This window comes from Cricetulus griseus, chromosome 3, assembly GCF_003668045.3.
Source record: "Cricetulus griseus strain 17A/GY chromosome 3, alternate assembly CriGri-PICRH-1.0, whole genome shotgun sequence".
Lineage (NCBI taxonomy): Eukaryota > Metazoa > Chordata > Mammalia > Rodentia > Cricetidae > Cricetulus > Cricetulus griseus.
In genome coordinates, this window is record NC_048596.1 from 159,203,322 (window position 1) to 159,225,912 (window position 22,591).

At 42.4% G+C, this 22,591-nt stretch overlaps 1 protein-coding gene across 2 annotated transcripts in view; it reads left to right on the top strand.

Annotated features, from left to right (window-relative positions):
- LOC100754794 (zinc finger protein 300) overlaps positions 1-2,111 on the top strand; it is a 47,484-nt gene extending 45,373 nt beyond the window's left edge. For both annotated transcript variants that reach the window (XM_027406281.2, XM_027406282.2), the window contains one exon: positions 430-2,111. Coding sequence is in view for 1 of the 2 variants with exons in the window: in XM_027406282.2 (XP_027262083.1) it covers positions 430-452 (23 nt within the window). In the remaining variant the exon portion in view is untranslated. The remainder of the gene's footprint in view (positions 1-429) is intronic.
- The last annotated feature ends 20,480 nt before the right edge of the window (positions 2,112-22,591 follow it).

Genomic DNA, 22,591 nt, shown 5'->3' on the forward strand with positions numbered 1-22,591 from the left:
GTTTTGTGTCAATATCCTCTGAATTGAAACATTTCCATCCTGGAGGGAGGCTCATTAGTATACAGGAAGTAAACTCAGAAGTGTCAAGAAGTCCCTGAAACTTACAAGATTCACCAGGTCCCTTTCTCCCGAAGTGATATAGGCAGTATCAGACACTAAGGATTGGAGGTTGAGCAGTTAAGATGTCTGGAGGACACTGATCTGATGAACTGGCTGCAGGTAACTCAGAGAAATTAGGGGCTGTAGCTTTTGTGAGATATCCCCCATGCTGATGTGGTACATCTGCCTTTGACTTGTCCATGCTCATTTAAGTCATTCATTCCTCAGGCTTCAATAAGTTATCTTAGTAATCTCATTTGTTCACGAAGCTTTGCTCTGTTGTTGGTGCCCTGCCTAGGGTGACTGGATGTTTATTTTGTGTCTTCCCAGGAAAAGTCACAAACAGCAAGTGAAGACAAACCTGAATAACCTGACCCTGAAATGCATCAGAATCTGTCCACAGTCTGGAGAAGGTGTCAGCATCCTACTGATCACATCCATTGGCAGAGATGTGTTGGTATATGTCTTAGTTAGGGTTATTATTGCTGTGAAGAGACACCATGACCATAGTAACTCTTATAAAGAAAGACATTTAATAGGGGGGATTATAGTTTCAGAGATTTAGTCCATTGTCATCATGGTGGAACATGATGGGGAACAGACAGACATGGAACTGGATCTGAGAGTCCTGCATCTTGATTGGCAGGCAACAAGAAGTTAACTGAGATACTGTGTCTGGAGCATATATGAGACATCAAAGCCCACCCACAGTGACACACTATTTCCAACAAGGCCATAGCTACTCCAAAAATGCCACACTTCCTGATAGTGCCACTCACAATGAGCTTATGGGGGCCAATAACATTCAAACTACCACAGTATGTAACCTCTACTAACTCCAAATCAGTTTAGTGAACAGTTGATACTATGTTTTAGCAGTAAATAATTAGTGGCAGCTAGTGTTTTGTTTGAAGTTCCTTCATTTTTGTTTTTAATTCTCCTAACACAGTAGCCATGTTTTAAAGTATTAATTCTTCTCATTAGTCAGATTGAGTCATGGAGCTTTGAAAGAAACTTTGAGACAAAAATGGTTGGGTCTGAGGTAGGCAGGCCAAATCCCATCTCAGAGATGAAACAGCACATGGCAATATATTTTTTAACATTATCCATACCAGAAGAACATTTGAACCAGACATGTAAAGTACTCAGGAAGTGGTGGCATCTGTGCATTTACAACCAACAAGTAGAAACAAAAGCAGGAGTGTCCAGGCTTGGTAAGGAAGAAACAAAGGCAGACCACAGGCATAAGGCAAGAACACAAAAAATGTCCTATCTCAGAGGAAGCTGGCTTGGGGACCTAATGTTATTGCAGGCTCCTGTGTAATATTCTCAAAGGCCTTTGGCTGTTTGAACTGAGTGTAGAGCCCATTGGCTTTCTCTGCTAGCATTGTCAAAGGATGACATTTCTAATAACATCTCTCTAAGATCAGACTCAGAAACAGTCTCTTCATGCCACCAAGTCCTGAAATGAAGGAATTCAACAGGTTCAAACAAGTCATAACCAGCTTGCTCCAGTCATGGGGGAGAGTTGCTCTGTTTCAGCTATACCTGTCAACAATCCCATCATACATGGAGATGTAAGTCTGAAAGAGGAGATGGTTTGTTTTAAATCCTTAAGTATCCTAAAGGGAATAGGTCCCTGTTGTGCTCATAGTCCCTCTTAGGAAAATTATCAACTCTGGGTCTAAAGGGTTAGAAATGTATTGGCACTTCAAAGAGGCACAGATAGGTACGCCACAGGGTCCTCTTACTCTTGAGCTAACTGAGTCCCAGGGCTCTTGCAGAAGCACCAAGTGCAGGGATGCAGAGGAATGAATGGGGACCAGAGAACTTTTCATCTTCTTAGTCATCAAGGGAGGCAGATCACTGGGATACAGTGATGGGGTTTTCTTCTGTACATATGTTTCTCTTAATGGTTGATGAATAAAACACTGTGGCCAGTAGGGCAGCAAGATAGGTGGGTCTAGGAGATGAGGAGGATTCTGGGAAGTGTAGGCAGAGAGGAGTTGTCCTGTGATCCCGGGAAGATAGGACACAAGTGAGGTGTTCTCCAGTAAGATAAGACCATGTAGAAATACGTAGTTATGGATTAATAATTAAGGCAGAGCTAGCCAATAAGAAGCCCAAGACATGGGCTGGAGAGATGGCTCAGAGGTTCAGAGCACTGGCTGCTCTTCCAGAAGTACTGAATTCAATTCCCAGCAACCACATGGTGGCTCACAACCATCTATAATGAGATCTAGTGCCCTCTTTCTGGCCTGCAGGCATACATGCAGGCAGAACACTGTATACATAATAAATAAATAAATCTTTAATAAAAAAAGAAGCCTAAGGCAATGGCCAACAATTTCATAATTAATATAGAGTCTGTGTGTTCATTTGGGGCTGATGTCTGATGTCGTTGTGGGACCAGGCTGGCAGAAAGAACATCTGTAACAATCCAGGGAGCCAAAGGAGGAAGGCGGAACTCCTTTGCTCATTCCTTCTGAAAGAGCTGCCCGACCCCTGGTGTGTCCTCCTCCAATAGGACAGGAGTCATTTGCAGTGGCTGAATTCTAAGGTGAGGGAACTATGTGAGCAGACACTTCATGGGATCGAGACAGGCCTGCCGAGGAGCCTGTCTAAAAGAACATGGACATCTTCCCATTGCTTCCTTGGCAATGCTCCTGTGCTACCAGAAGTAACAATATTGTCTGTATGTTCTGACAGGTCATAGTTACTTTGTTTTTCTACTTTCTTCCAGGATGCTGTTAGCACTGTTAGCAATATGCACATGGGACCTGCCCTTTACCCTGGCATCTAGGAGTGGGTCCCCTGCATGCTTTATAATTTGGTTTTTACTTCCCTTTTTCATTGTGAAAGAAAAAGTTTTTTAAAAAGTTCCCATTTTTCAGTTTTGTCCCTCTAACCAAAAAATTCAAACACTTAAACTACTACACCTACTGTTTGGCTAGTTACTTTACCATGAATTTTCTATTTTAAAACTATTAAGAATTTGAGTAAAAAAAAAAAAACAGATTTAAAGCTATAAGAATAATGCAACCTACTTGTGGAAGGCTAAAGTTTCAGAACTTAAATTCAAAGTATAGGCAACTGTATCAGAACTCTGGAACTTGAGTGTGCCTTGAAAATGCCCATGAGTCAAAGTAATTGTTTCTCATAAAAGGTCATTGGACACTTCTTTCCTATCTGAAGTCACTGAGAGCATTAATGAGTGTAGAGCAGTGGTGGTGCTGAGGGCTAGCTGGCTTCACAGAGACTGACCTAGCATGCCGTAGGTCTTGGGTCTGATCTCCATGGCTGCAAACACCCAACGGGGGTGGGGTTGGGCTCATCCCTCTAACCAGCAGTTCAGAGGTTGAAGCAGGAGCACACAGAGAGGTTGCTCTAAGCCTCTCATCAGCCTCCCTGGAAACTTCGGCTCCAAACAAAAACTAAAGTGTTTGCTCTTCTAGCTTGTTGTGTTTTTGTTTCTTTTGGTTAGGTTTGTTTGAGATAGGGTCTCGCTACATAGCTCCTGGAATTCACTTTGTGGACCAGACTGACCTCAAACTGACAGACATCAGCCTTCCTTTGCCTCCCCAATGCTGGGAATAAAGGTGTGGGCCACCATGTCTGACTCTTTTAGCTTATTTTTTTTTTGTCCTTTAATTTCCTTTTTAAATTTTATTTTCTATGTGTTTGAGTATTTGTCTGCATGGAGATCTGTGCACTGTGTTCTTGCCTGGTACCTTCGAGGGCAAGAAAAGTGTGATGATGAACATATGTTTAGAGGATAATTTAATGTACAAGCTTGTAAACAAAAATAAATTGTTTTTAGCTTGTAAAAGCCATAAGGAAGTTACTCGTACTTGAATGTAGCCTGTACCCTAGCCTGGGATAGGCAACTTCCTGGAGTATTTGCACAAGTCTTCAAATCTGCAGATTGTTGCAGAATATGTCACTGCCTCAGCTATTCATACAAGTTACAGTGACAACATTCAACAGTCTAACTCCAAGTTCCACTTTTGTATGAAACGCTTGCTTGCTTGGATAGTGAGACAGCTGCTGAATATTTGTTAGAAAATCAAGCCTTGTCCACACCCAGATAGAATGAGTTAATCTGGCTCTCCAAAATCATAGGTTTATGGGTTTTACCTTTATAAACTTTGGACTAACAATAAAACCCAGCTAACCCAGGAACTTTCTCTGGTTCCCTCCTGCCCGTCTTTTTAAATAAAAGCCTCTAATTTGCTAAAACCAAAACGAGTCAGACTGGTGAATCTGTGAACGACCATAGACCCACAATCAGAGCAAGATGGACTCCCTGGGACTGGAGCTACAGACAAATGTGAGTTGCCATGTGGGTGCTGAGGATGAAATCCGAGTCGCCTAGAAGAGCAGGCAATGCTCTTAACCACTGGGCAGCCCCACAGCCCTTGTCCTTCAATTTCATCAGCAAAGGATGATAGGTTTGTCATATCTGTGTTCTGCATCCGTGAACTGTAAGTCACAGCCCACAAATCCAGTTTCTGAAAGTTGATGGGAGGGAGGTGGCCGAGTCCATCTAAAAACCAGTCAACCATTACTATCTCCAATACATGTGAAATCATGCATATGAACACCAGGCTTTGTGCTCTAGAGACAAGGAATCTAAAGCTCAGGGATCTTAAACTGAATGTCTCTGGTCACAGTCAGGGCACCTTAAGCCTCACATAAGAAGTGAATATTGCCCACTTAGTGGTTTTCTGGTGTATGAGAGTCAGAGTTCACTCTTCAATGCAAATGAGACAGATTAAACCCAGCTCAGCCACAAGTTCCTCAGCTTTGCATTTGGGCCAATCAGTAGCTTCACCAGTGCACTGTCTGTTTTCCTGTCAACTTGCCACAACTAGAGTCATCAGAAAGGAGCCTCTCTTGAGGAAATGCCTCGATGAGAACCAGCTATAAGACAGCATCTCAATTAGTGGTCAGTGGAGAAGGGCCCAGCCCATGGTAGGTGGGTGGTTCCTTCCCTGGGCTGAGGTCCTGGGATCTCTAAGAAAGCAGGGGGAGGAGGCCGGGCAGCAGTTCCCTTCCATGGCTTTTCTCAGCTCCTGCCCCAGGATCCTACCCTACTGTGAGTTTCTGTCCCAACTCCCCTCAGTGGGAACAGCAATGTGGAAGTTTGAGCTGAATAAGCTCTTTCCTTCACAACTTGCTGTATGGCCATGGTGTTTCATTGCAGCAATAGAAATGCTAACTAGGGCATTCAGTCTGTGCCAGAAACCATAAAATACCTATTAATACTCAAATGTAGACATGAATTTGCATTCATGTTGTGTGCAGTGTATGTTTTCAAATCTGTACTACCTTGAGCAATGATTATGTGTCATTGCTCTTTATAGGCTGTTATAATCCATGGCACCTGTTCTCATAGTTTATATCACTTATAGGTTTAATTTCGACTTGGGATCCCCACAACGTGAAAGCAGGGAGTAGGACATCAGCGGAAGGAAGTGACCAGCAGGAATGAAGCAGGAAGCACAGGAGGGGGCAGGGAACGAAGTAGGTCAGAGTATAATACTGCACTGGGCTGGCAGGGAGACTCAGCTAGGGAAGGTGTTTTCTGTTGGAGGGTACAAGCCTGACAATGTGAATTCAATCCCCAGAACCCAAATAAAGGTAAAAGGAAAAGTCAATTCCACTAAGTTCCCTTCAGCCTCCACACATAGACCATGGCATGAAGATCTCCACACACGTCTTTTACAGTAAGAGTAGAAATGATGGCGTGACAGGTCTAGTGGTCACACGAAGTTAGAACGTTAAAATTACCCCAATTGTTAATACTCATCCTGTAAAGAGGAGATTTAATGTGTTTTTGTTATTTAAGTTTGTTTATTTCCTTATCTGGCTGCCACACTTGGCTCTGCCTCAGTTCATCACTCAATCCTTGTGAGGGAAACTTGTTGCAGTAGATGGGAAATAACACAGAGACCCACAAGTGGCCAATGTCCAGAGAGTGGGAGACTTGCAGCACTCAGCCATAAATAGGATGTGTTTATTAAAACCCTCCCTTCAAGGCTCAGGTTTTATGTGGAAGAAGAGTGAGAAAGTAGTAAGAGCCGGAAGTAATGAGGAATAAAGGAAACAATCTTTCAGACACAATGGGGCTGATGCACACATGAACTCACAGAGATTGTGACAGCAGGCACAAGACCTACACAGGTTCAAACCAGACAAAAATCCTAGCACAGAGAAGGGGGACTGGGTACAGTATCCATCCTAACCAAAAAACCTCTCTGCAATGGATAGATATCTAAATATTCTTCTCTCTCTCTCTCTCTCTCTCTCTCTGTGTGTGTGTGTGTGTGTGTGTGTGTGTGTGTGTGTGTGTGTGTGTGTGTGTGTCTGTTTGTCTCTTGAACCAGAGGCTTCTCTGTCCCACATGGCCCCTCCACCATTTCTACATAATCACTCAGAGACTTAATATTAATTACAAATGTTTGATCAATGACTCAGGCTTATTACTAGGTAACTCTTACATTTAAATAACCCATTTCTATTAATCTGTATATTGCCTAGAGGTCCGTAGTTTACTGGTAGTGCTCTGGCATATTGCTCTTTGGGCAGCTGGTGGAGTCTCTCTGACTCTACACTTCTCCTGTATCTCTGCTTGGATTTCCCACCTGGTTCTATCCTGCCTTGCCATATGCCAAATTATCTTTATTTATCAACCAATGAGAGCAACACATTCATAGCATACAGAAGACATCCCACATAATTTTCCACTTTCTGTCTAATGAAAACGGAATATTTTAACTTTAACAAGTAAAATTACATATAACAAAACAGTTGTCAAGCAAGAATAGGTTACAATATTTGCTATATTTGTATCTGGAAAAATTAAAATACTCCATCAACTATCTTTGTGAGTCTAACGTTTTATATTAATTTATCTTTTATCATAACTAAGGAAAATTGTAATTATAACTATCTAGTCTTCAACTCCATCAAAGACCCCAGAAGGACATAATATTACCTGAGTAAACAAAAGGTGCTTTGCAAGCAGTTTTCAAAACTGTAAATGACAGAGACATCTGGCTGCCTTGACAGTCACCCAAAGTTCTTCATTATTTTGGGGCATCCATCTTCAGCCTACAGAACCACAGTATCTGGCAGACTTTTCAATGAAGCAGGAAATTTGAAAGACTGTCCTACCTACATTGTTTGTTTGTCTGTCACTTTCCTCTGTGTCCTTCAGAATGTCTGGCAATTTCTTCTGTGAATCAGGAACCCTGAAAGACCATTCTGCCTTGTTTTAACAAAGTACAGCAGTCATTTTCCTGTGGATCCTGCATGTCCAGTTTATACAGCATACAGTCAATCAGTTCAAGCAAGTGTAGGCTGCTGCCCAAATGGCTAGCCTTGCCACATTGAAAGCAAACTCCATAAGAAATATCTTTGATGCCCATCATCTTTGAAGTAATTGGTGATGCCAGGAGCAGACATGTCTCACTGTGGAGAAAAGTTTAAATTCTTAAAACATATAAATGCGATATTCTTTAGGTCTTTGAAGTGTTTGAAGGTTATATATCCATCTTAAATATATCTCTGCATATCTAAAAAAACTAACAAACATGACTATAAGTTTGACTATTATAGATAACTATTAATTTGTATTTCTTAATTATACATTACATCTTTAAATGAGCTGAATAAACGTAGTACCTTAAGAGTAGAAATACTCTCTGCCCTGCTTGGAGATACCTGAGTCATAGGGACTGTGCACTGAAGACCCCATCCTGGCGGGATCCAACCCACCCAGAGACTGCCAAGGCTCCAGTACCAGTCTTGCCTCCATCCATGGGAAGAGGAGAAATATCAGAGTATTGGACCTGTTTGCAACCACCAGAAGGGAACGTTAGTCCCATACCTACCAGGAGAGGAAGAGACTCCTTCTACACCCACCAGAAGAAGGGATGGGAAGAAGACAATATAAAAACACACTCAACAACAGAAAAACCAATCTGATACCACCAGAGTCTAGGGACTCTACACCAACAAGACCTGAACATCAAACACCCAGATGAAGCAGAAGAGAATGACCTTAAAATAAACTTCAGGAAAATGATAGAGGCCCTCAAACAGGATATGAGAAAATACCTTAAAGAAATGAAGAAAAAACAAACCAAAAAATAAAAAAAAATCAGCAAATCTCTTAAAGAAACAGTTCAAGACCTAAAAACTGAAATAGAGACAATAAAGAAATCACAATCTGAGGAAATGCTGGAAATAGAAAATCTGGGTAAATGATCAGGAACTACAGATGTAAGCATAACCAACAGAATACAAGAGTTGGAAGAGAGAATCTCAGGAGTTGAAGATACACTAGGAGAAATAGACTCATGGACCAAAGAAAATCTTAAGCCAACAAAACCGTAACACAAATATCCAGGAAATATGGGACACTGTGAAAAGACCAAACCTAAGAAAAATAGGTATAGAAGAAGGTGAAGAAACCCAACTCAAAGGGGCAGAAAACATATTCAACAAAATCATAAAAGAAAACTTTCCCAACAGGCCAATGAAAGTATAAGAAGCCTACAGAACACCAAATAGAATGGACCACGAAAAACAGTGCCTTCACCACATAATAATAAAAACCCCAAACATACAGAATAAAGAAAGAATATTAAAAGCAGCTAAGGAAAAAGGTCAAGTAACATATAAAGGCAAAGCTATCAGAATTACACCTGACTTTTCCATGGAAACTCAAAGCCAGAAGGTCCTGGATAAGATATTCTACAAACACTAAGAGACCACAGATGCCAGCCCAGACTACTATACCCAGCAAAGCTTTCAATCAACATAGATGGAGAAAACAAGACATTCCATGACAAACCAGATTTAAACAATACATATCCACCAATCCAGCCCTACAGAAAGTTCTGAAAGGAAAACTCCAACCCAAGGTAATTAACTACAGCCAGAAAAACAGAGGCAATAGATAATCCCACTTTACCAAGCACCAAAAGAAAAATGGGGTGGAAATCACACACAATACCAACAACAACAACAATATCCAAAACAAGAATGAAAAACCAATGGTCATTAATATCCCTCAATATTAATGGTCTTAACTTGCCTATAAAAAGACACAGGCTAACAGAATGATACGAAGATAGAATTCATCCTTCTTCTGCATACAAAAAACACATCTCAACTTCAAAGACAGACTGTACCTCAAAGTTAAGGGTTAGGAAAAGATTTTCCAATCAAATGGACCCAAGAAACAAGCAGGGGTAGCAATCCTAATATCTAACAAATTAGACTTTAAACTAATATCAATCAAAAGATATGAAGGAGGTCATTTCTTACTCATCACAGGAGAAATCCACCAAGATGAAGTCTCAATTCTGAACATCTATGCCCCAAATACAAAGGCGTCCACATTCATAAAAGAAGCATTACTAAAACTGAAATCACACATAAAACCTCACACACTTATAGTGGGAGACGTCAACACCCCATTCGCACTAATAGACAGTAACACCAGACAGAAACTTAACAAAGGAACTAATAGAAGTTATGGTCCAATTGGACTTAACAGATATCTATAGAACATTCCATCCAAATACAAAACAATTTACCTTCTTCTCAGCGCCATGTGGAACCTTCTCTAAAATTGACCACATACTTGGCAACATAGCAAACCTCAACAGGAACAAAAATTAAAATAACCCCCTGTATCTTATCAGACCACCATGATTTAAAGTTAGAATTCAACAACAACACAAATTTCAGAAAATCTACAAATTCATGGAAATTGAATAATGCCCAATTGCACAATTCCTGGCTCAAGGAAGAAATAAAAAAAAGAAATTAAAGATTTCCTAGAATTCAATGAGAATGAAGACACAACATACCCAAACTTATGGGAAACATTGAAAGCAGTGCTAACAGGGAAGTTCATAGCACTAAGTGCTCACATGAAGAAACTGGAGAATAATCACACCAGAGAATTAACAGCACAACTGAAAGCTCTGGAACACAAAGAAGCAAACTCACCCTGAAGGAGTAGAGACCAGGAAATAATCAAACTGAGGGCTGAAATCAATAAAGTAGAAGCTAGGAAAACAATACAAAGAATCAATACAACAAAGAGTTGGTTCTTTGAGAAAATCAACAAGATAGACAAACCTTTATTCAAACTAACCAAACAGCAGAGAGTGAACATGCAAATTAATAAAATCAGAAATGAAAAGGGGGACAACAGACACAGAGGAAATACAGAGAATCATCAGGTCATACTTTGAAAACCTGTACTCCACAAAATTTGAAAATCTAAAGGAAATGGACAATTTTCTGGACGGATTTCACTTACCAAAATTAAATCAAGAACAGATAAGCAATTTAATTAGACCTATAACCCCTAATGAAACAGAAGCAGCCATCAAAAGTTTCCCAACCAAAAAAAGCCCAGGGCCAGATGGCTTCAGTGCAGAATTCTACCAGAAATTCAAAGAACAGCTAATACTAATTCTCCTCAAAGTATTCCACACAATAAAGGCAGAAGGGTCATTGCCAAACTCTTTTTACGAGGCTTCAATAACCTTGGTACCCAAGCCACACAAAGACACAACTAAGAAAGAGAACTACAGACCAATATCCCTCATGAATATTGATGCAAAAATTCTCAATAAAATACTGGCAAATTGAATCCAAGATCACATCAGAGAAATCATCCACCATGATCAACTAGGCATCATCCCAGGGATGAAAGGATGGTTCAACATTCAAAAATCCATCAATGTAATCCACCATATAAACAGACTGAGAAAGAAAAACCACATGATCACCTCACTAGATGATGAAAACGCCTTTGACAAAATCCAACACCCCTTCATGATAAAGGTCTTGGAGAGATCAGGAATAACAGGAACATACCTAAACATAATAAAAGCAATAAACAGCAAGCCAACAGCCAACATCAAACTAAATGAAGAGAAACTCAATGTGATTCCTCTAAAATCAGGTACAAGACAAGGCTGTCTACTCTCTCCATACCTCTTCAATATTGTCCTTGAAGCTCTAGCTAGAGCAATAAGACAAGGGATACAAATTGGAAAGAAAGAAAGAAGTCAAACTCTCACTATTTGCAGATGATACGATAGTCTACATAAGTGACCCAAAAAACTCTACCAGGGAACTCCTACAGCTAATAAACACCTTCAGCAAAGTGGCAGGATACAAGATTAACTAAAAGAAAAATATCAGTAGCCTTACTATATACAGATGATAAACACACTGAGAAAGAAATCAGAGAAACATCATTCTTTACAATTGCCACAAACAACATAAAATACCTTGGAGGTAATGCTAACCAAACAAGTGAAAGACCTGTATGGCAAGAACTTTCAGTCTTTAAAGAAAGAAATTAAAGAAGATACCAGAAAACAGAAGGATCTCCCATGTTCTTGCATAGGTAGTATCAACATAGTAAAAATGGCAATCTTGCCAAAAGCAATCTACAGATTCAATGCAATCCCCATCAAAATCCCAGCACAATTCTTCACAGACCTTGAAAGAACAATTCTCAACTTTATATGGAAAAACAAAAAACCCAGGACAGCCAAAACGGCCCTGTACAATAAAGGAATTTCCAGAGGCATCACCACCTTTGACTTCAAGCTCTATTATACAACTATAGTCCTGAAAACACCTTGGTATTGGCACAAAAATAGACAGGTAGACCAATGGAATCAAGTTGAAAACCCTGATATTAACCCTCACACATACGAGCACCTGATTTTTGACAAAGAAGCTAAAATTATGCAATGGAAAAAAGAAAGCATCTTCAACAAATGGTGCTGGCATAACTGGATGCTGGTGTGTTGAAGACTGGAGATAGATCCATATCTATCACAATGCACAAAACTTAAGTCCAAATGGGTCAAAGACCTCAACATAAATCCAGCGACACTGAACCTCTTAGAAAAGAAAATGGGAGGTACCCTCAAAAGAATTTGTACAAGAGACCACTTCCTGAACATTACACCAGAAGCTCAGACACTGAGATCTACAATTAATAAATGGGACCTCCTGAAACTGAGAAGCTTTTGTAAGGCAAAGGACACAGTAAACAAGACAAAATGACAGCCCACAGACTAGGAAAAGATATTCACCAATCCCACATCTGACAGAGGGCTGATCTCCAAAATATACAAAGAACTCAAGAAGCCAGTCTCCAAAGCACCAACTAATCCAATTAAAAAGTGGGGTATAGAACTAAATAGACAGTTCTCAATAGAGGAATCTAAAATGGCTGAAAAACACATAAGAAAGTGCTCAACATCCTTAGCCACCAGAGAAATGCAAATCAAAACAACTCTGAGATACCATCTTACTCCTGTCAGAATGCCTAAAATAAAAAACACCAAAGGCAGTTTATGCTGGAGAGGATGTGGAGAAAGGGGAACACTTCTCCACTGTGGGCAGGAGTGCAAACTCATACAACCACTTTGGAAATCAGTGTAGAGGTTCCTCAGGAAAATGGGTTATCAGTCTACCACAAGATCAAGCAATTCCACTCTTAGGCATATACCCAAAGGATACACACTCATACAACAAGGACATCTGTTCAACTATGTTCATAGCAGCATTATTTGTAATAGCCAGAACCTGGAAGAAACCTAGATGCCCCTCAACTGAAGAATGGATAGAGAAAATGTGGTATATTTACACAATGGAATACTACTCAGCAGAAAAAAACAATGGAATTGTTGGACCCAAAAGTGAAGTCCAACTCCAGGAGATGCACCCCACAGAGTCACTCACAGGACACAAGTTCAATGCAAAAGCAAAAGGATTTTATTCCAACATGTTGGGGTCTTTCTCTGAGAAGAGATGGACCCCGAGTTTTCAAAGCAAGCAGTTTTTATGTCTTTTTGGTCACTAGGCAGGAGTATGAAAACCTATTGATTGGCTATACATACACAAGTCATTTACTGATTGGTTTGGTTTGGGAACTGAACTTACAATTTTGCCCATGAGGGGTTTGGAATGTTATTTTGGTCTTTACACCTGCAAGGCCATGGGACACCTAGTGGTTTTTCTGGGAACAGAGTGACTTACACTTATTTTCAAAATCTGGGTGCTCTGGAGCAGGGTAACACATAACAATTTTTAGAAACCAGACAGTTGTTGAAGATAATAGAAACTAGTAATAATAACAATTTCCAGAGACTGGTCATCTTGACGGACCATTTCATGTGTTCTTTGTCCCAGAGCTGTGTGTGGCCAGAGTGATTTTTAAATAAATGCTGGTGGGTATCAGGCTAGGCTTGAGTTGGGGTCTTTCAGGACAAGATTTCCTAAGCTAATAGGGAGTATGTGGGGAGGGGAGAGAGAGAAGAAAGAGAAGGAGAGAAGAGGAGGGGAGAGGAGGACATGAGGGATCAGGAAGATCTAGTCAGGGAAAGAATAGAGGAGAGCAAGAAAAGAGATACCATCATAGAGGGAGCCATTTTAGGTTTAAAGAGAACTTTGGCACTAGGGAAATGTCCAGAGATCTACAACGTTGACCCCAACTAACAATCTAAGCAATTGTCGAGAGGCTACCTTCAATGCCCTTCTCTGATAATGAGATTGATGACTACCTTATATGCCATCCTAGAGCCTTCATCCAGTAGCTGATGGAAGCAGAAGCAGACACCCACAGCTAAACACTGAACTGAACTCCTGGAATCCAGTTTCAGAGAGGGAGGAGTGATGAGCAAAGGGGTCAAGACCAGGCTGGAGAAACCCAGAGAAACAGCTGACCTGAACAAGGGGTTGCTCATGGACCCCAGACTGATAGCTAGGAAACCAGCATAGGACTGTTCCAGACCTCCTGAATGTGGATGTCAGTTTGGAGGCCTGGGCAATCTATGGGGCCACTGGTAGTGGATCAGTATTTATCCCTAGTACACAAATGTCCTTTGGGAGCCCTCGCCACATAGAGGGATACTCTCTCAGCCTACTCACACTGTGAAGGGTCTAGGCCCTGCTCCAAATGATATGACAGATTTTGAAGATCCCTATGGAAGGCCTCGCCCTCACTGGAGAGCAGAAAGGGGATGAGATAGGAAGTCAGTGGGGGGCAGGGGAGGAGGAGAGGGAGAGGGAACTGAGATTAACATGTAAAAGAAACTTATTTCTAATTTAAATAAAAAAGGGAAAGAGTAGAAATATACATACAGTATAACCAAATTGACCTTAAATTTGTATCAGTAAACCAAAATCCTTAACAATGAATAGTATTTTGAGATTAGCTCTTATTTTTTTTCAATTAAAGTAGATTTAATATACTAAAAATCACAATACTGTACCATTTCCCCATATACTACAGGCCCATAGTATCTGGCAGACTTTTCAAAGAAGCAGGAAATTGGAAAGACTGACACTAACTGTTCTACCGCTCCCTGAGGTGTTTAAGTGGAATGTCCTGATGGGCTCATATATATTTGAATGTTTGGTTTCCAGCTGGTGGACTGTTGGGGAAGGATTAGGAAGACTGGTCTTGTTAGAGAAAGTGTGTCACTGGGGGTGGGCTTTGAGTTTTCCAAAGCCTTTATCAGGCCTGGTGACTCTCTTCTGTCCTATCTCCCCTCTCCAGCCTCCTGTTCTCTCTTTCCTCTACACTAGCACTTCCAGACCTACACAAGCCCTTCTGTCCCTTTCTACATGCTAACCAACTACCACCCTTTGCAATACCCTGTCAAAGACAGGGCGCGCACACACAGCCCCACTGTGTATTTCTCCAAACAGCTAACATGGTCATCAGAGGCTGGCCATCCTGCCTCCAGACCCTAGTGTGGTGGCACTGCTTGTCCAGGAGGCAAAATCTTGCTTCCCAGCCCCCTACACAACCTCACTGCACACGCACTCAAGGATCTTATCAGCCACCTCAGTTTTCTAATACTCTCCCATCCAGGGTACAGCTTCTCTATGCTTTTTTTTTTAATCACAACCTTGCATTTGGGACATGTCCACTTCTTACTCTAACGACTCTCTACCCCAACAACTGCTTAGTTTCTTGTTTCAGAAGTAAGTATTTCACATCCTCAAACATGAAGAGTTAAATGGAGGAAAGGGTTCTTTTCTTTGGTGTCTCTCTCTCTCTCTCTCTCTCTCTCTCTCTCTCTCTCTCTCTCTCTCTCTCTGTGTGTGTGTGTGTGTGTGTGTGTGTGTGTGTGTGTGGTGTGTCTGTGTGTCTGTGTGTTCTAAGTGGATCCCAGCACTGCCAACATGCCTAGTAAGTACCAGTAACCCTTATTCTCACCCAGACTTTTCTATTTTTGTTTTAATGATCTAAAAATTCCCTTAAGTCCATGATACTAGTCAGTTTCCCTTCCCATTTGATATGCTTATTAAAGAGCAAGTAAATTTTATTTTTCTTCAATATTTTAATAACCTACACTTGGATTTTGCTATAGAGTTGATGGGATTTCATAATGATTAGCACTGCATATAATTGTGCTCACCCTAATCGTTCCCCCTATCAGGAAAATCCATTTGAAGCCTGCCTGTAATAGTCTAAATTCTCTGGACAAACAAAACTTACAGAGTGAATCTCTCCATATACAGAAAGACAGGGGTTTATTAGAGTGGCTTACAGGCTTCGGGCCAGCTAACCCAACAGTGGCCGCCTATGTATGGAAGGTCCAAGAACCCAGTGTTGTTCATCTATGATCTTAGCTGTCTCACATGGTCTTCAGTACATGCCTATTCTGGAATCCTGAAGAAGTAGGCAAAGGGAGCAAGTGTCCTTCTTCCCTGGCCTTATACAGGCTGCCAGCAAAGGTGTGGTCTAGATTACAGGTGTCTCTTCCAATCTCAAAGATCTGAATGAGAAGTAGGTTTCCACACTTCAGGGGATTTTATTTAGAAACAGAATCCCTCACAGGTGAGCCAAGCCATTTGGGTTTTACTTAATTCCAGGTGTACTCAAGTTGACACCAAGAATTTCAATCACATTGCCCATGCCTGTAATCCCAGCACTCAGGAGGCTGAAGCAGGAGAATTCCCATAAGTTCAATGTCAGCCTGAGGTACATAGGAGTCCAAGCCAAGCCAACCTGAGCTGCACCGTGAGATTGTCTGAGAAAAATGAGAGAGAAAAAACTGTAACCCTTAGAGGCAGAGAGTCTTGGCCTAATTCATGTAGCTCACAATAAGAGAGGGTCCTTCAGTTTTTGAGGGTCAAATGTATTCAATTGTAGTGCCAAAGCTTTCTATGTTGTCTTAAACAAGAAAGAAACCTACTCCTAGGCTAGGGTTGTCCATTTCAATCATCATCCCAGAGTAGGGGAACCCTTTTCTACATTTGGATCTGTGAGGATGGGGAAACTACGAGGCAAACTCTGACCATATGTAACAGGGGCACTTGATGGTTTATTTGCGGGGATATTTGGGGGTGTAGTTCAGTAAACACTGAACTACACCCCCAGTTCACTTTATTTTTATAGAGAGTCTCATACAGGCCAGGCTGGCCTTGAACTCATTACAAGGGCTTGAATTCCTGATCCTCCAGCTTCAGCCTCCCAAGTTCTAGCATGACAGAGTGCACAGTTATGCCCAGCTTCATTGTGTCCAAAAACAATCAAGATTCCAGGAATAAGCTTATAGCATTAAGCCAAGTCTCCATCCCTGGAGGACTTGAGGTTCTCTTTCAAACAATATGAACGATTGTGGGTGATGCTAGGTGTCACACCATCAGGAAGGAGAGCATATTTATGTCCCCCTATTAAGAAGCAGCTGCAGAAAGACAACAGTCTCACCAGAACAACTTAAAAGCAGAAGTGCCCCCACATCTCCTTTGCCTCCTAGTCAATCAAGGTTGCAGGCAGGGGATCGGGCATAGCCACATTGCACACATGTGCATTGCTTCATATAGGACCCTATGAATGAGAGAGTAGGACTAGATTCAGTTTACCAGCGGGAGAAAAGGCAATGTCTTGTTGCTGGAAGACCTGTGATGGTGAGTGCAGCCACCCTGCCCTTCACAAGGGAGGAGGGGAAGCCTGCTGGTTCTATAGCTAGGAAGGTTGATTGTAGTTCCTGGTCATTCACTGCTGGACCAGGTCTTGAGCTTAGGCTTGACTCTCATGAATCAAGAAGCAGATAGTGCCTGCTGCTAGAGCAGTGCAGAGGACCCAGCTGTAGTTTAGCAGTTTAAAGTTTGCTCACAGAGTTACAAAAGGCTAAATGATATGCAGAAAAAAAAACGGTTAGATAGAACAAATCTGCAATCAGGTTCCAGTGTGTTTCACAATGGGTGTAGGCTTAAGAAAGAAAATGGGTATAGAGTCATAGAAATGATTAAAAATAGGTCTTTAAAGAGACAGTAAAAGAAATAAACCATGTAAAGGTGGTGAATACACAGGGAGTCTGGATCCTGTATTGTGATGATGGGCAAAGGACAACTGCTAAGAGACTTGGAAGTGAAAGAGGGACTGCTGAAATAAAGCAGCCTATATATTTTAGGAATGATTTAACTTTAAAATGGAAGTCAAAAGTATTTGTCAAGTGGATCAAAAATGCTTTGGAGAAGAGATTTTGCTTTTGTTTCTGTAAGAAACAAGAGGCTGAGGATTCCTTCCAGGTTAATATGGTTGATCAGGGGAGATCTCCTGAATCTTGCAGGTGATATATATCAACAAAAATAACTGCTGGTCTTTCCAGATCCGGGTCATTATCTCGAATTTTATCAGGGACCCTAAAGATGCATTCACCCACAGACAACAGGAAACAGTCTAGAAAACATGATGCCCACTTTCTCAGAGATGGTGTGGGTGAGTTTTGGTTATTTGTTGGGTAGTGGGTGTTTGTTAAATTTAGGGGAATATAGGAATATAGGATAAAAATAAAATTATTAATCTCAGATCTTTTACATTGGCATGATTTTTGGTATATTTCTTAACTAATTTAAAGTTAATTTTGTTACACTGTATATATGTTTTTATTTTTGTTTGGGGTATTGTGCTTATGCAGCTGATTTAAAAAAGCAATGTATAAATAAGATATGAGGTTACTAATCTGTTATAATCAAACTTTTAGTTACATTAGGTATGTTTTCAGGGTTAAACACGTGCAGTTTAGATTAATGGTCTTCAAACACTTCAAAGACCTACAGAATATGGCATTTAAAATGTTTGTTAACCTAAGGTGTTTCATGACAATGAGAAACATTTATCCGTGGCAGCACCAATTTACTTTATAAAAGGATGATGTGCATTGAAGAAACACCGTAGGAGTTTGCTTTCATTGAGGCATGACTAGCCATTTAGGCAAGCAGCTGATTTTGCTTTGACTGCTTGGCAGTATGCTGTACAAACTGGAGACACAGGACATACAGGAAAGTGAATGAAAGTGGCCAATACAAGGCAAGACAGTCCTTTAAATTTCCTGCTTCACTGAAAAGTCTGCTAGATACTTAAAGGCCTTCAGGCTGAAGATAGATGTCCCAGTGTTCCAATGGAGGTTGAGTGAATGTCCAGGCAGCCAGATGTCTCTGTACTTAGGTAATATTACATCCTTCTGGGGTCTTTGATGGAGTTATAGACTAAGTAATTAGAGTATCAATTTTTCTTAGTTATGATAAAAAGTATATAAAACTTTTTTAGATATAAAACTTTGAACTTCCTAAGATAAAGTAGTATTTTCTCTGAATTTGTGAAATGCAAACAGACAGAATATTGTAAATGGATTCTTACTTGATAACTCTTTCGGTGTATATAGTTTTACTATGTTAAACTTAAAAAGCTTTCATTTTTATTTAGACAAAAAGGGGAAATGTTGTAGAATAATGTATTTCTTTTTTAATTTAAATTAAAAACAATCTTATTTTATATACCAACCCCAGTTCCCTCTTCCCTTCCATCCTCCAACTTCCCCCACCAACCCCCTTTCCACCCTCTCATCCATTCCCCAGAGAGGGCGAGGCCTCCCATGGAGGATCATCAAAGTCTGTCACATCTTTTGCAGCAGGGCCTAGGCCCTCCCCCATGTATCTAGGCTGAGAGAGTATCCCTCCATAGGAAATGTGCTCCCAAAGTCCATGCCCTAGGGATCAATACTGGTGTGGAATGATATTTTAGGATGTGTTACATTTGTCAGTGCTGTGGAACATTTGTTTTATGATGCAAAGATGTGTTGGATTCTTTTATGTTGCATTTGTTTCACTCTGTGAAGCTGTGTTTATTGGCCTATCTAGAACATGATTGGTCTAATAAAGAGCCAAACAGCCAAAAGTTTGGCAGAAAACAACAGGAAGACCTGGTAGGCAGGAAAAATAAATTGGAGAGGGGACCCCAGAAGAGAGACCAAGGAGAAAGGGAAAAGAAGAATAGGATACCAGGGGCCAGACACCCAGGTACACAGCCACCTGTGAGGTAAGAAGAGGTAAGAAAGGCAAACAGAAGGACGGGAAAAGCCCCACAGGAAAAAGATAGATGGGGTAATTAGTTAAGAAAAACATATACAACGAAGCCAAGCAGGATGGCGAATTTATGACAAACAATAAGACTTCTTCTGATTTATTTGGGACTTGATGGCAGGACCCAAAAAGAAAAAGAGCTCCATGATTAGAAATCAAACCAAATACAGGCTTCCTAATTTTTGATTTCTGAATTACTGGCCACTTCTGCCTGCAATTGTATCTGGAGCATTTGAATGCGGACCAGAAGGTCTGAGTACGGCATGTTGACAATCAAGTAGGTCTTCACCTGCTTCAGAAGGGGCAGGTGTTCGATCTTATAAAAATCCTCAGGGAACTTGTCCAACCAGTAGTCCAGGAGGGTACAGATGGTGCTGGCGGAAAGGGACAGACAGCACAGTCAGTGGCCTGGACTTTCATTTGCCACCCCTCCCTGAGAGGGCTCTGAGCATGTGAGACCGCAAAGTGGAAGAGATCCAGTCCTTGTGAGGTCTGTGTGAGCAGGGAGCTCCACACACCCCTTCCTCGGGCTCTGATGGAGCATGCCATGGGCTGAGATGAGGGTAGAGTCTCCCAGGGGTACCAGAGGCCTCAGGCTTCCCCCATATCCCCCCTTGCAGGGACCCTGCCCGGGCAGTTCTTCTCACCCTCCAGGCAATGCTTACACCCCAGGATGGTAGTAGAAACCAGGAGGGTGAGACCCAAGCATCGGCCGGCCATCCCTTACCCTTAGAACCCACATGACCCCGCTCTGGAGAGCCCAGGAAACACTTCTCTCGTTGCAAAGCCCACTTACTTCTTCACTTGTTCATCCTCTTCACAGTTGGGCCGGAAGGATGAGAATCTAGAGGAGACCAGTGAGGAGGTCACCTGGAGAGTCCCAGGTGCCCCACCTAAAGGACAGACACCTGGGGCCACTGCTGATTCCTGGAGAGGAATGAATCTAAGCCCAGAGCCTAGAAGTTCTGTCTGCTCTAAGAATCGCTAGTTCCCCTGCATACAAGTAGGTGCTTCAAATACGTTTGTGCAGTGGGTGGGTGATCACAAACACCTCTAACCAGACACTCAGCGGACACAGGGTCCCTCCCTCCCATTACCCTCCACGGCTCTCCAGTCTGGACACAGCTCTCTTCGCTACTCCAACACAACTTCTAGGACCTCCTTTACAATGGAGAAGGGCTTTGACCCAGGCCTCAGAAAACCTGGGCCCCGGATAGAGAGCTTCTTGTATGTTCAGAGGACACCCACACTCATTAGGCTCTCAGCTCCGGACAGGCCAGTCCCAGGGCAGAGCCTGGAGGAGGAAGCATATTCTGACTTCATGCTGTTGGGTCCTGACAAGACCCTAGAAAATCAGTAGGCTCAGAGAAAGGCAGAGCGCTTCCTACCGCCAACAGGAGCATCTGAGGCCTTTGAGCTTGGAGGTGGACACTCACCGCTTGAACAGCATGTCCAGCACCTGCTGGGTGGTGATAAACCTTTGGTATATGCACAGGAATCCAAGGACAAAGTCTGAGTCCCCACCCTGCAGGGATGTCACCAGGTGAGCCACCATGTCTTCCAGCGAGCTGAAGTGGGGCGTTCTACGGGAGGCCTTCAGGACCTTAGGGGCAGACTCCTTCCCAACCTGAGGAGAGATCAAGGCAGATGGCTCAGACAGGAACAGGACTGCGACCTTCTGACTGGTTGTCATTGTTCCAAGTGTTCCCAATGGTCTACACTGCCAAGCACCCAGAGTGAAACTAGGGGAAACTCTGAGATTTCAGAGTGCTCACCTGGTCGGTGTGATCCTGGCCCTGGCTGCCCTGGCTCAAATTTGTTTTTTTCTGGCCATATGGCCAGAGGCCTTGTAGCCAGGAGTGTGCCCGGAGTTTCCAGGCACCACCACGGCCTCCACCATGGCCTCCACTATGGTCTCCCCCATGGCCTCCACTATGGTTTCCCCCATGGCCTCCACTATGGTTTCCCCCATGGCCTCCACTATGGTCTTCACCACGGCCTCCACTTTTGTCTCTGTTGAGATCTGAACCTCCTTGAAAAATCTCAAGGAAGCAAGGTAACATCCTGCTTTCTCTAGTGTTTCAAGACAAGTGAGCCTGCTGGGCTGCCTCAAGGCAGTTGGCTGCCTGGTTACAAGATTCTGCATTGTTGGGTCATTGTTAATGAAGTGAGGTCACTCCTGGGGTCCCCTACCTGAGTCTCCTGCTCACTAGATGCTTTCCCAAGAGTACCCAGGTCCCCTCCCGCCTCGCAGCTGCACTACTCTACACCCTCACTGGGGTGCTTCCCATTCCACTGCTCCCAGGGTTGTCTGGGAACAGGCAGCAGATCAGCTTGGCACTCTAAGTCCCTATGGTTCACCTGCATCTCTTACCCTCATCCTCAACTCGACCCTAATTGGCCTAGCACACCATAAACCTTGTCTCCAGGCTAGTTGGTGTGTGTTCCGTGTGAAATATGAGCACCAGTCATCTCTGTGTGTTGGGACTTCACTGGGAAAGACATGGTGGGACTTTTTTTTCTTCAGGTTTTCAAATTTTTTATTGTTTTTTATTTTTATCTTTTAAGACAGGGTTTCTTTGTATAGTCCTGGCTGTGGTGCAACTCACTCTGTGGAAAAAGCTGGTCTTGAACTCACAAAGATCCACCTGCTTCTGCCTCCCGAGTACTGGGATTAAAGGTGTGCTCCACCACCGGGGCCGGAGTGAGAAGTTTGTAGAGTTAATTAAAATCCTGTGCTCTGTTGACATGGAGTGCCATAGTGTTCCTTGGCCCTTTCCTCCATTTGGCTATGGTTTGATGGTTTCTGGTACAGGCTCCTGCAGCTCTATGTACCTAGGCACTGCTGATTTCACCTCCTTCATTCTGGATATTTGCCAGCAAGCAAAACAGGCAAAGACACTGGAGAGAGAGATCCCTTCCCAAGGCCTGGAGCCTTCAGCAGCTCCTCCCTACATCCCAACTTACCCAAAGGCTTCGGAGCATCACCACTGCCCCCATTTGGAGGACAAGGACTCAGGGGGGGTGAGAATACCAGTAGGAGAGTCACCTTCAG